Source organism: Lytechinus pictus, chromosome 2, assembly GCF_037042905.1.
Source record: "Lytechinus pictus isolate F3 Inbred chromosome 2, Lp3.0, whole genome shotgun sequence".
Classification (NCBI taxonomy): Eukaryota; Metazoa; Echinodermata; class Echinoidea; order Temnopleuroida; family Toxopneustidae; genus Lytechinus; species Lytechinus pictus.
Genome location: NC_087246.1, coordinates 32,440,436 through 32,454,222, shown reverse-complemented (window position 1 = coordinate 32,454,222; position 13,787 = coordinate 32,440,436). Strand labels below are relative to the sequence as shown.

Sequence of the window (13,787 nt, the reverse complement as noted above, 5' to 3'; positions counted from 1 at the left end):
CAAAGTAAACATTCCATAAATAAGTTTCATATAAATCTGATATAATCAATCAAGTGGGACTATGGAAATAAGATTACCATTTAGGATTTCTCAGTGTTCTTGCTTGAATCCCATAAAATGACAATATTGTTGCATTTGGTTTGCCATGCTCGTGTGACACTTGTGATTCTCCGCTTTATGCCCCTAAATGGCGCTATGACTGCAGCAGTCTGGCAGAGTAATTACAAGTTGCAAACAAACAGAATAAATATGGCCGCGCCTATACCTAATGCAATGAGATAATGTTACGGAATGATAAATTCAATCAAGAATATTGAGTAGCCCTGCTCGGGAATCTTATATCCATAGTTTTACTTGGTTGAATAACGTTTTGAAATTTAATGTCATGTGAAAGTTCTTTACACTGGTTAATTTTCACAGTCTTCGGTGATGTTGAATTTCTCCTCAGGGAGTGGAGAAAGTGCATACATTGTGGAGAATAATACACGGATAATAATATATATGTATCGCTTAGAGACATTTCGAAGTATTGAGCACTATATAAAAGCGGAGTATTATTATTACAAAATCTTACAAAAAATGCAGTTTTATTTTCTCTTTTTTTTTCTTTTTCTATGTTAATTTGTAGAACCACTGTAAGCACTGTGGGAAGCTGTTCTGCCCAGAATGTGTGACCAAGTCTGTGGAGAGTGGCCCTCGAAGGAGAAAGATGCCCGTTTGTGATGTCTGCCATACACTACTTGTCAATGAATCAGCTCCTTATTTTAGCAAAGAAGCACCAGACAACACGTAGCAGTGTACAATTAGAAGTATTATCGTAGGAATAGAGGTAGCTTTTCCTTCATTTAATAGTTAGAGGGATAGTATTTAGTAAGAGTATATAATTGTATGTAGGACATTATAGTGAAGTATGTTACATGTGATACCATGCTAACAGTGAAACTTAGATGATACAGTTTCATATTGGGTTAGAAGACAACAACATGAGTAAATGTCATGTTGTATTTCACGAATTAAATGTGTATTATGACTCTTTTTGAGTATTATTGCTCTTTGAAGCATTTTAACCTACATATAATTACACATGCTAGTATCAGCTGTTGATTGCTAACTTGGCACTACAGTGAATGACATGGTATTTTTAAACATATCTAGGAAACAATATTCTAATATATCGATTGCAAAAATTCACCACCAGTAAATTCATCTAGTAGATTAGATACATGCAATGGAAATACATCCGTTTCAACTACAATTGATTTATGAAATGATTCTTTTAAAGAATCTACATGGCTTATGCCATATTTTTACCTTCAAAAATCTATTCAAGATCTATTCAATGCAATCCTATCCATTTGAATTTGTTTTGATTTCAAATAAAATTGATACATGTAACAACATATTGAACGTTTTTTTTATGATATGCAGACTTTATAGATTAAACTTACGATCATGAAAGTTCATCTGTGTTGGTTGAAAATAAGAAAAGATTAAACTTTTGCTCTCAACCCAAAGAAAAAATCCATGAATTACCTCAAAATTTTTGGCTGCTAACTGCAACCTTCCTCAGCGATGACCGAAGTAACCCAATCTGACCCTGTGACGTAGCAATCGATAGTCGGGTTGTATCGCCCTCCGTCCCTATTGAGAGAAGGTTTGAATGCCCGGATGTAAATCGCTTCTTTCACACCTCTCTCAAATTACTGATTCCTTGAACATCGAAGCCCTAGCTTCACTTCTTAAGTATCGCAGCACATTCACATCGAATCACCTGGACATTAACAAGGTACAAGTGCTGGGGGCCATTTCATAAAGCTGTTTGTAAGTTAAGAGTGACTTTAAGAACGACTGGTGATCCTTTATTGTGGTAAATGGTATATTCATTGGCGATGGTTACGCACGTAAGAAAGGTTCACCAGTCATTCTTAGAGTCGCTCTTAACTTACGAACAGCTTTATGAAACGCCCACCAGGACAGGGTGCTGCGGTACTATTAGAGAGGGATTATTAGGGTTAAACTGCATAATGTAATTATATGAATTCGAGATTACCTCACAAGATAATCAGATAATGCATGTAATCGGTGTCTTATTTGTGTGTTAACATCAGCTAAAAATAAGCACTTTTTGAGAAGTTTGTTTTACATTTATGTGGTTGAAACCACTGAACCTAATGCACTTATACATGCATGTTAGATTCTTCATCGATCCATCTAGGAATGCATGTATGTTATAATGTGCAGACTTTCAGCCACATTATCCTTTCATTGATTTTCTTTTGATACATAATTAGAAATATCTATTACAAATATCAGGGGCATGTTGTGCTAAACCTGACTTGGATGATGGTGATTGGTGAGTTCTGCATTTAATGATGATGATTATCATCATCACAATAATTTCTTGAATTTGGGTTATTTCATATATATTCATTCGATTGATTTCTCATCTTGTTCAATGGCAAATGTATTCATTATATAATGGAGTTTGCATTTTTATTTTGATATTTATATTTGTAATTTTAGTTTAAAAAACAACAACAACAAAATTGTACCGTTTGTTAGACATCTAAAATACGTATAGGCCTACCGTAGCCCATCTGTTGCTAGATTTCTTCTCTTATTGACCTGGTTCCAAATGTTTAGAACATGGTTTAGATATTTAGAATCAGGCCAATAATACACTTTCTTAATCGGGGCTAATTAGATATTCATTCAGAGATATGATACAAAACTTAAAAGACAATGACATGCGAAATATTATTTTTTTTACAATGTCAGTTTTTCTTATCTTTAATGATATATTACCTCTTTTGTTCTGAGTATCAAATTTGCCATCACTTATATTTTTCAAATATAACAAAAAAAGGCTGTTAATTGTGAGACAAATGTTCAAATAATGGAAAAGTTGTTAGGCGGTAACTTATTTAATTAATTTGAATAATCTAATAATATTCCAATAATATTCCAAAGCCTAATAAATAGTTTTGGACAAAAATACTGTAATTCAAGCAAATATATTTCAAATACTAGTGCAACACATCTTTCTAATCACCTTTTTAAAGATATTTGGATTTCAAAATTTAAGTTATTAAAAATATTTCCCCCTTTCCTGTGAAATGTGATATTGTATGAAGTTAAATGCAACTCGATTCTATCGCAGTGCTACTTATATCGTTAAGAATTATTTTGTCAGTATTACATGATTGTGTATTCTGATTTTTGTTGAATGTTGGTTTATCAACTTTCAATAATAGATCATTATCTGCATATAATATCCCTGCGAATCTATATGTTTTAATATTTATTACTCTCAGTGTATCCATGTACATGTAGGTCAGTTCATTCTGTAAGTCTATGGCAGAATTATTAGAGTTTGTTCAAACTTAGACCGACAGAGCTTAGCAACATTTATGTACAATTTCAATGAGGCATTTCAAAATCGTCCAAATTCTGGATATATATTTTGTTGTGTGGCTGGCTATCAAAAGCTGTGGGCCAGTCAAAATGATGATGATAATAATAATACTAATAATAATAAACATAGCCTAAAAGGATTCTTGTAAAAAGTTGTACATCCAAATTCTTGACATCATCAGAGTAATATGGCATGATATGGTATCAGAATTTTTCATTTTTCAGGACTTTGTTTGTGCAACTTTGGGAAATAATCTGGTGAGAGATGACTTGTGTCGTGGGAGTTCATGAACACAAGTGTAATATTTGTTTCACCACTGAACATTGTCTGAACACTGTAAACAATATTGCCGAGCTGTGTCGTGTCATGTCTGAGCCAAAGTTGAATAATAATTCATGTCTGTCATCTACTTAATTACTCCCTCCATGTTCGATATCTTTCGTATTTCATACACCTGAAGGTCTCACATCCTATATGCCACTGTATCCAACAATTAATGTTTGTATGAATTAATATACTTAGAACAAATCACAATTGCACTGTTTGGAATTTGTTTCTATGTGTGTAGTAGCATGACACTTTGAGGAGTGTTGCAAGAATGCATTTATGGTGTTAAACCATAGCAAATGAAATGATACTTTCTGTTGCAAGATTCAAACCTACAAACAGTTGCAAGACTTAAGATTAAAGTAAGGACTTAAGTTTGACTTGCAATTGAATGCATTTTTGTGCACCATCCCCTTCATGAGTCTTTATCACCTGTGTAGATTATGATCATCTTTTTTTTTTACTGGAGGATTATCGGTACTTGTATATATTAGTAAAACTATAAACTTTCATCATCATATATAATGGCATATGCAGTATATTATATGTATATTTGTAAATTATTCGATTACCATGTGCAATGTAGCATGTAATGCCCAATACGTGGAAAGTAACCCTATATAATATATCCAGACTAGCATTCTTCATTATTTTCTATCTTTCTTTTGTTATATGTGAAGGGAAATTGATTAATTTAATAATTTATACCGTTCGGTTTGATAGAGTGAATCAGTTACCATCAGTTATTAGTTAGGTGCTTGATATTACAAATGGGAGAGAGAGAGAGAGAATGGTGTAACTGAATTTTATGTCTACTGCTTGAGAATTCCTGATATACAGTATTTAGGGAAAACTGGGGGGGGGGGGGGAGGGGGTGCTTTTCACAAAGATTGATTTTAGTATGACTTAAAGGGGTGTTGCAAGAAACTTGCGATCAATGGCAAGTCATTTTTTGGTCCCTAAATCAATCATATGTCTTGCAGTTAATTGCAAATTAGTGATTGATTGCTAATTTGCTCCTTGAAATAAGAAGTTTACTCTGGTTTGCTACAGCTAACGTTGATCTATCAGTTGTAAAATTGCAACAGAACATTTGCAATTGATCGCAAATATTTTCTTGCAACACCCCCTTAGAGTCGTACTTAAATGCCTAGTTGCTTGCGGTATAAAAGACATGCAGATCAGATCATGCCAAGATGATGCAGACTACTGCGTATTGATTAAAAAGATTGCGTGTGGCATATCATGTACGTGTTGATATTTAAGTGTGACTCTAAGTCATATGTAAATCTTTGTTAAACATCCCCCCCCCAGGTTCTGTTATTCAAGTGAATTATATAGATAATGAAAACAGAGATTTGATTTGAACTGTCTTCAATTTTAATAATAGTTTGTGGACAATCAAGGCATGTTCTGGGCATGCAATGATGGAAGTACCTTGTCCAGCTCATAACATGGAATGATTATTATGCAGAGTCCACCATTTATTATGAGAGCATTCTTTACTAACCAGTGAGTCATTGCTTCGCATGAACAACAGCCTGTTATTAAAATAAAAGTTAAATTTTGTTCAACAGTAACATTGTGAGATTCTACCTACAGACTCTATCCTGACATAATTCTGTTGATACTAATTCATAAAATATAATATTCCTATTTTAAATGATAATTTATTATGTCTTTTCATGGTTTAAATATCTTTTTAATTCTATCAATTAAAGTACATGTAGTTAGTAATTAGTTACAAAGTATGTTCTCTAATAGATAATAGAATGAAGATTTAAAAAACCTGCCAGGCTTTGTTGTGCTGAGTTTTACACTAGAATGGGGAAAAAACAACAATTGGTTCCATCAAACAATGTTTTACAGATAACTTGAAACATGGGATTTCTGTTCTGTACTCTGTTCTAATATTTCCCTTCATGACGAGTGTCTATTATATCAGTTACAAAGATTTTAAATTGTCATTTATGTTTGTTTACATTGAGAATGTATGTTTCAAGTACATTATTTTAATTTGAGGATCAGCTAGATTGTGAAATCATATTCCACTATGGGATAGTTCTCTACCTAGCATCTGTTTTGTGTGTCTAAAGTATTTTTGATCCAGTTTATCCATTACCCTACCTACTTGTGCTGTAAAAATGCAATTTCAAGTTTTCTTGAAGATTCAGCGATTAAATTCCTGAAAAAAATGATTTTTTTTTTTTAAATGGACATTATGTGTTTATTTCATTGTGTTCACTTGAGTGGCCCTTGCCCCCCGCCCCTTCTCCCTCATTCGTATGAGAGAGAAGGCTCATTCTTGGACATGCAAACTCACTATTATTTTAAGTTATTATGATTCATTCAAGTCTTATCAAATCCACTGTTCTTCCCCCCCCCCCCCACCATAAGTGGTCTTGAATACGAGAGAGAGAGAAGTGATTGAGAAAAGTGGAGGCCCGTGTTATATTTACAGGTAAATTTGCATTTGTCGACATTTCATGAATCAACACTTTTAGACCAGATGATATTCTTTAAGTCGCCAGATTTCTGAGGTCATGAAGGATGTATTTTTAAAGGGGGAGTTCACCCTGACAAAAAAGTTTATTGTAGAACTATCGGAAAAATAATTGTAAAAATATTGGTGAACGATTGAGGAAAATTCCTCAAAGAATAAAAAAGTTATTAGTCTTAATTATTTGATCTGTGACGTTATATGCAACTGGCAGCTTCAGTTTCCGTCACATTGTATGGTAAAAAATCAATGAAATGTTTTTTTCAGAAAATTGAAAGTGGTTTTTAATATAGCTTCAGTATATCAATACACAAATTATTTCACAACTACTCCTACAAAGAAAATAAAAAATAAGTCATCAAGAACCATTAACAAATTAAATTTATGCATTTTATATTACATACCATAACGGGGCATTCAGCTGCTTGTTTATGACGTCACAAATCAAAAACTTGAAATTCTAATAACTTTCTTATTTTTGAATGGATTTTCTATAAAACCTTCAATATTTTTCAATTTTTTTTCTGCTTTTTTTACAACAAAGTTTTTTTTTTTCAGGGTGATTGAGCGAAGAAGGGATTGGTGTGCAGTGTACAAGGGAACAATTTTAAAAAGAAAGATTGTAAGCAGGCGAGGCTGTAGGATAGTGCGAGTCACTGTTCTTAATGCCAGTTTTTAGTTACAGTATTTCCGCTATTTATTGGCGAAATACAGTAACAGATAAGTGAAATATATTAACAAGCTATTTTCATTGACTGACCGTGCTTTGGCATGATAGCAGACGACGCTAACAAGGGTAGATAAAGAATAGACAGTCTTTTCATATATCCAAGTAATCGCAGTCAAAACTTCATTTCTTTCTTTTTTTTTACTCTTTAAGATCACGTTGTTAATTGTTATCATTGTCACTGTTGTACAATTATAAAATTCGATCAACAGAGCTATGATAATACACACTTAAAACGGGATATCTGAGCGAATTCATTGGGAGTTCCATCGACAGTCTATTATCTTAACTCATAACTTTTAAATACCCACGCCACATGTTATGACATGTTGTTGTTGTAATCAGCTGATACCTGCCAGTCCATTTCTGAAGTTTGTAGCACATGATTCATGAAAACATCAACGATTTCGATCTGAAGGTAGAAAGTTAACCTCTAGCAAAAAATGTCGAGCAAGGCAGTATCACAACAGCTAATCACTGATCAATTCAGTCAGCAAAAATCAGGACGCATTCTTGAGAAGTCAAAGGGGAAAAGCAAGCAAAATGTAGCTGTTCGAAGCCCCGCAGCAAGCCCGAGGAAATCAGAGAGAACCATCGAAGGTGAGTACCAAGCGGTAGCCGAAATGTACCGCGTAGCCGACATGTACCGCGTAGTCGATTACGATCGAGAGCTGTAGTGTCGAAGGCCAAAAGACCGGTGTTTATGCCAAAAACATTTAAATATGTAAACATTCTGTTGTCGGGCTTTTACTATTATCATATTGCATTGTCGATTGTAGATTATCATAATTTGTCGCAAGAAAAATCAAAAATTGTTTTAACTCAACTCTTGCCACAATGGGAGTACCGTACTAATATTTCAAGTTACTTTTAGATTTAATTTGTTTTCTGCAATTCTTTCTGTAAGTTTTACTTAGTGTGAAGTTACTTCAATTGTTAATTCTAACTGTTATTGTTAATGGTATTTCCATGGATTTCATAATGCCTTGTTGGGTATGCTGAAAAAAGAAAAGAAGATCGCATTTCTGGCTTAGAAATCTACCTTTAATTTTATTTATAAAAAAATTATAATCCAATGTCATGATTCGATTACAGAATACAGATCTATGGGATATAATGTCTTGTGTGTGTGTGATTCCTCATTCTAACAGTATGTATACAATCGATTATAACGTAGGATTCTAAAGTTACTCTGAATTTCTCTCAATTACATACAATCTATTTAATATTTTGTTCATTTAGTTGAGAGTGCTGAAGATCTTATCAGAAAGACAAATCTAAACACACTCCGGGAATTTGATCTGGATTGGAGATATGGACCTTGTACGGGTAGGTTTGCCATATGCTTTCACATTAATTTTTAATATGTAATGAATCTAGTGATAGCCAAAAAGAAGGCATGAAAATTCATTCAAATAAATATCATCTATATCCAGTGATGGAGCCCAGGGTATGTGGCTTTGACTTACAAAGAGATACAATTGATATTAATCTCAACTACATCAGTATCATAATTTTCATGCAGCAGTGCACGCACCATCACAAAACAGATTCAAAACAGAATTACAGTCATTTGGGGGTTACTAAGGGTGAATACCCCCCCCCCCCCAACCCTTGCCGCACTACAATCCACTTTGATACGCTACCAAGATGGAATGCGTGGCTCTTCAGTAAATTCAATAAGTTAATGGCATAGCTCATTGAAAACAAAGGAGTGCACCTATTAGTCCATACAATGGTGCATGGGTGATATTTGAAATACATTTTGATCAAACATGCATTCTATATAATTGGGCCACCAGTTTTCTGTCGATCATGCATTTGATCAGATCAACAGTACAGTACGTGTGTCCTTCTGAGACAAACTCAATGGTTTCTGAGCTATGAGGCTGCGCTTATCACTGAACATTTCATAAAAGTTGTTATATAACAAATTTGCAATTAAAAGCTCCTAGAATCTTTCAATCTAATTGGCTGATCATGAATTAGTTATCAAAATTGTGCATTCTTTATTGTAACAAGTCTTCATGAAATGGGACCCAGATGCCGAGGACAATTTAGGCCTCCCAAATGTTGTTTATTATTATTATTATGTTATTTGGCAAAATATCAAACAAGTCAAATACAATGATAAAAAATAATTGTTACAATAACACAATGATAATACAGTTAACACAAAAAATGATTAAACACTGGATTCATACGGATGAGCTGCCAGGCATTGGGCAAAGTTAACCAAATAACTATAGTCCACAGACCGCCCTAACCCATACCCCATCCAGGTGAATCCACTGTAGTATTTTCATGTGAAATAAACATAACATGCATTTGCATTTAAATTTACATATATATGAAAACAAAGTATTAAATTACTCAGAATCTCAAAGCATAAAATCATGCAAACAAATATCAATAAATACACTGTATATTAGCCTACAAGGTAAAAAATTAAATCAAAGGGAATATGCTGCGAACAATTATCTAAATCACTTTTGGTTGGCTTTGACGTGTGGGTCGGTAGGAGATTGTATAAATTGCAATGAATAATTAAAATTGAAAGTACTGTGATATCTTGGCAAGCAACCCAGCATATATTCAATTTATATTGCATTTAATGTAACATGCTAAATACAACCCCCTGAGATTTAAACTGCAATGAACATGCAATGAACGATACTGCTATTGGAATATTGAAATATTGAAATATTGAAATATTGAAACACGATTGGATATAAATAATGGCCAGTAGTTGATAGAAGATATATTATATATAAAAAGAAACGGTTAAATACATCATAATAAAATATAGATAATTCTTAAATACATAAATATGGTCATATCAAATTTTTGACACTTACTTAGAATTGACAAGATAGGAATTTAGGTGATTGCACCATGTTTAAAGAGACCCAGTAAGGATAGAGTTCCTCAGGTCACAAGGTAAAGAGTTCCAGAGTCTGGGGAACTCATGAATTGGGCTGAAATGCAACCCATCTTTGCATTTAAAAAATCAATGTGGGAGATGATGATATTGATATCATAATTTATAGTACCTGTTGTTCGAGCAGGTTAATGAAAGTGCGAGCAAATCACTTAAGAAGTATCTGGACTAATCTTTTACAATGTGCCTTGTTGAAAAACTTGTTTTGAAATTGATCCCTTTTGCAGACATGCCAACTGTTCCCTTTTTAGAGTATTTGTTCCTCTTTTTTGCTATGAATACACCAATACTTTTTTTGTATGATTTGTTTCTCTTTTTTTTTTCTGATCATGGAGTATGTATTATACACAGCGAATGACACTTGCGCCGGTCCGACAGTCCCAGACCAGTAAAAATCACTGTCGGGCCAGTAACTTGTTGCATGAAAACAACAACTAAATTCTCACCTATGAGCACATGTTTAAAAGGGTGAATTATCAAGTTTTCAAGTAGAGTCATTTCACATGTTTTTCTCACCGATCTCACTACAACATGCTGGCGATTGTTATGTTGAGCCAAATTTTTTAAAATACTCTTTTTTTTTGTCAAAAAATACTTTATTTTTCCTTCTAAGAATACTTTTTTGGTTGTAGAAGGTTGGCAGGTCTACTTTTGAATGTCATACATTCAAGTTCTTATGGAGTACATATCTGTCTTGAAAATCCAACATTTTTTTACCTTTGACAATTGCTCTGGACTTCCCTTTAAAATGAGAATTGCAATGTGGTTATTGAATGGTTAGGTTAGGATTAGGGTAATGTAATTGTGTTAGATCTTGGATTGATTTTTGTGTGCTGTATGGAGGGGGGTAACATGATTGTTGTTAATCATGTATTTGTATTATTGTTATTGATGTAGGAATCACTCGTTTGGAGAGATGGGAAAGAGCCGAGAGCCATGGTCATAATCCTTCACCTAATATCAAAGATCTCATTTTAGAATATGAAGATGATGAGGAGTTTGTCCAAAAGTAAGTTGAGGACTTTCTTAGTACCCCCACCTCATTTCTATTACTAGTAGTTTAGATTTCTATTGTTTCATTATCTTGTGCAATGTTCATTTATAATATAGTTCATGTATGAAATTAGAACGAACTTCAAAGCTGTTTTCTTCCTTGTTGATTTAGTTTATCCAATTTGGATTATAATTCTTTACTATGATACTGAAAAATTGAAGTTAATAATTTCAACATATAATTTACATTGATTCCATATATGTGTACATATATTATATATTGTAATTTAATATTGATTTCATTCATTTGCTTATTTTAAAATATTTTGTGTTTTCTTTCAGCATCTGGTCTGGATACCCTCTATGAATTGCCGTCACCTACCCAGATACTATAACTGGCTGACATGCATGTAAATTATGTGACTGTGCCAAGGATTGCAAAAAACTCTTTGTGTCGCCATGTACATGTACATTCCAACAAAGATCAAATGAACTCCAATCTGAGCGCAACGTTAGGACTCATCTTACTAACAGATCATTCTCAGATTCAGATATGCATATGTTCTCTCTTTCTCACTTTCTGTCTCTCTTTCTTAAGTAAAATTTGCCATTACATGTAATGCAGATTTTGACATTTTGCCCAGAATCATGTTACATGGGATGGAACTTGAGAACTAATTCCAGTTATAAATCTGAAGTTTTAATGGCATTGGAGATGTTATTGTTCATTTGAATTCAAATAACTCTTGGAAGAGTGGCAAAATGTGAAAATTAAAACTAGTGATATCATAAGTTTGAAATAAATTTGGATACATATTAAAATTTGTCGGGGGGTCTGTTTAAGCTGCAGTTGTTGGGATCTTCAAATGGGCAAATCTGATAAGATGTATATATACTAACATTGTCTTACAAATTACTTTCTGATTTTTTTCTAAGGAATTACTTTTTGAATATTGAAGAAAAGTAAGACCTAATCATGATTTTTTAGTAATAATCTCAATAGACATCAATTACTATACTTGAATCATAAACATTTAAGAAATTGGTGCTATTTTGGCCTGTTTTCAACATAGATGAGGTGGTCACTATCATTAAACCGATTCACCTAGTTGTGCATCACTTAAACTGGTATTTTACATATTTTCCTGGATTAATCTTTCAGTTTACTCTCTTATTTGATTTTGATAAATATATGTTTTTAACATTTCGTTTTACATTGCCATATGAATGTTGGATGGTCTTTTAATTGAACATGTACAAGTGTGATATATATATTTGTACCTATGTATTTGCATTCAGAGAACATTTTTTTAAGTCATGTTACACATTGCCTTTTTCATTTGCATGATTTTATTGTTGTATTATGAAAGTTGATATTCATAGAAAGATATTTAAAGAAATGTGTACATGAATGTTGTACATGTAGCATTGCGGTTTTTAATGTTTTGAGTAATGTGAGCGGATCATTGCCAACTGTTGGCAGTTGTGTATTGAATAACAAGCCACTTGTAATTCTAAGCTTTTCCTGAAATACTAGCAGTTTTTCTTGCTTATCATATTACTCGGTGTTTATTGGTGGTTTAAAACGAATTTGATTGGTTGAATACTGTTATGCAGCTACAGCTTACATCATCCAGTTTTGTTAACTGGTAATTCTTATCTTTCAAGCTTATGTTCAAGTATGAAAACCAGAATATTACCAGTGCATTATAGTTGTCATAGTATTTAAGTGGATTAAGCAGGTAAGGGGGGTGCTGTGTACTTGATATAAGTTTATCTCTGGAAGTTTCTTTATGGAATTACAAATTCTCTAAACCTAGGACATTTTCATGTTTGCAATGAAATGATAAACTAAATGTTGCCCTTTCACGTAATATCCCTACTTGTACTGCACAATATTTCGCTTTTCAAATGTGGTATAAACTTATTGTGAAATACTTTGTTTTATTTTCACAACTTTGAAATGGTAAGGAAATTTCTGACAGCATACATGTATTCTGTAACTGTTCAAGAGACAAGCAATACTGCTATACTTCTATCTACAATGCGTATGATGAAATACAAGCTATGGTTTGGAAGCATGCATGTATTCTGTCAAAGAGGTGAGCAATCATGGATAAAAAAAATATAAATTCTATAAAATTGTGTGTAATATTTAAAGAATAAAGTTGGGGTTTTTAGATGTTTAAGTTGGAGAACCCTATTTTTACTTCACTGTTGTTCTGCTTTAAATAGGATTAACGTAGATAACTAAGCTAGCTATTGTATTCTTAATTATAAGTATTTTGTCTTGGAATTTTTAGTAATTAGTCTCTTAACTACCGAGTACTGAAGCAATGATGTCAGTTGCCATGGTGTAACGTACAGCACTCTTCGGTACTCTATTGCTTGTAAATAACATCTTTTAGAAAATTAAATTATGTATATATGTCTTATCATAACATGCATTCTTGGGGATGGGACATATTTTGGTTATATTTATGAAACTGCACCGCAGAGTTGCAATTCCTGACCTTTTATATGAAATGTATGTGTACTCTGTTATTAATGAAGAGTATGTAATAAACATGATACATATTTTTGTTTGTATGTATTCTTAATATGTAAGAAAAGATTTAATAAATGCATTTAAAAAAATATAGAACAGATAAGAACATTTGATTTTGATTGTTTCCTCTTCTTAAAGGGGAATGCAACCTTGGTCATGAAATATTGTGTGAAAGAGGAGAAAACTATGTAAAACAGAATGGTGAAAGTTTGAGAAATTGGACATGCAAGCAATAAGATAGTTATGGCTTCCTTAAAATTGAGATCCCTAAGTCTATGTAAATTTTATATTGGCAACTGGGTTAGTAAATTGTGATGTGGTTCTGACAACTTTCCA

General features: G+C 32.9%; 2 protein-coding genes across 3 annotated transcripts in view; both read left to right on the top strand.

The window, feature by feature from the left end:
- LOC129254390 (rab GTPase-binding effector protein 1-like) overlaps nt 1-3,949 on the top strand; it is a 43,266-nt gene extending 39,317 nt beyond the window's left edge. The window contains exon 21 of one of the 2 annotated variants that reach the window (XM_064115469.1): nt 629-3,949. In XM_064115469.1, the coding sequence (XP_063971539.1) occupies nt 629-793 (165 nt within the window). In that variant the 3' untranslated portion in view covers nt 794-3,949. The remainder of the gene's footprint in view (nt 1-628) is intronic. The other variant, XM_064115471.1, reaches the window with a different exon arrangement.
- Nucleotides 3,950-6,830: 2,881 nt separating this feature from the next.
- On the top strand, nt 6,831-13,547 carry LOC129254391 (DNA polymerase delta subunit 4-like). Its single transcript, XM_064115468.1, has 4 exons — nt 6,831-7,569; nt 8,212-8,298; nt 10,808-10,919; nt 11,246-13,547. The coding sequence occupies exons 1-4, from the start codon at nt 7,413-7,415 to the stop codon at nt 11,268-11,270; spliced, it is 381 nt and encodes a 126-aa protein (XP_063971538.1). The 5' UTR covers nt 6,831-7,412; the 3' UTR covers nt 11,271-13,547.
- Nucleotides 13,548-13,787: the final 240 nt, after the last annotated feature.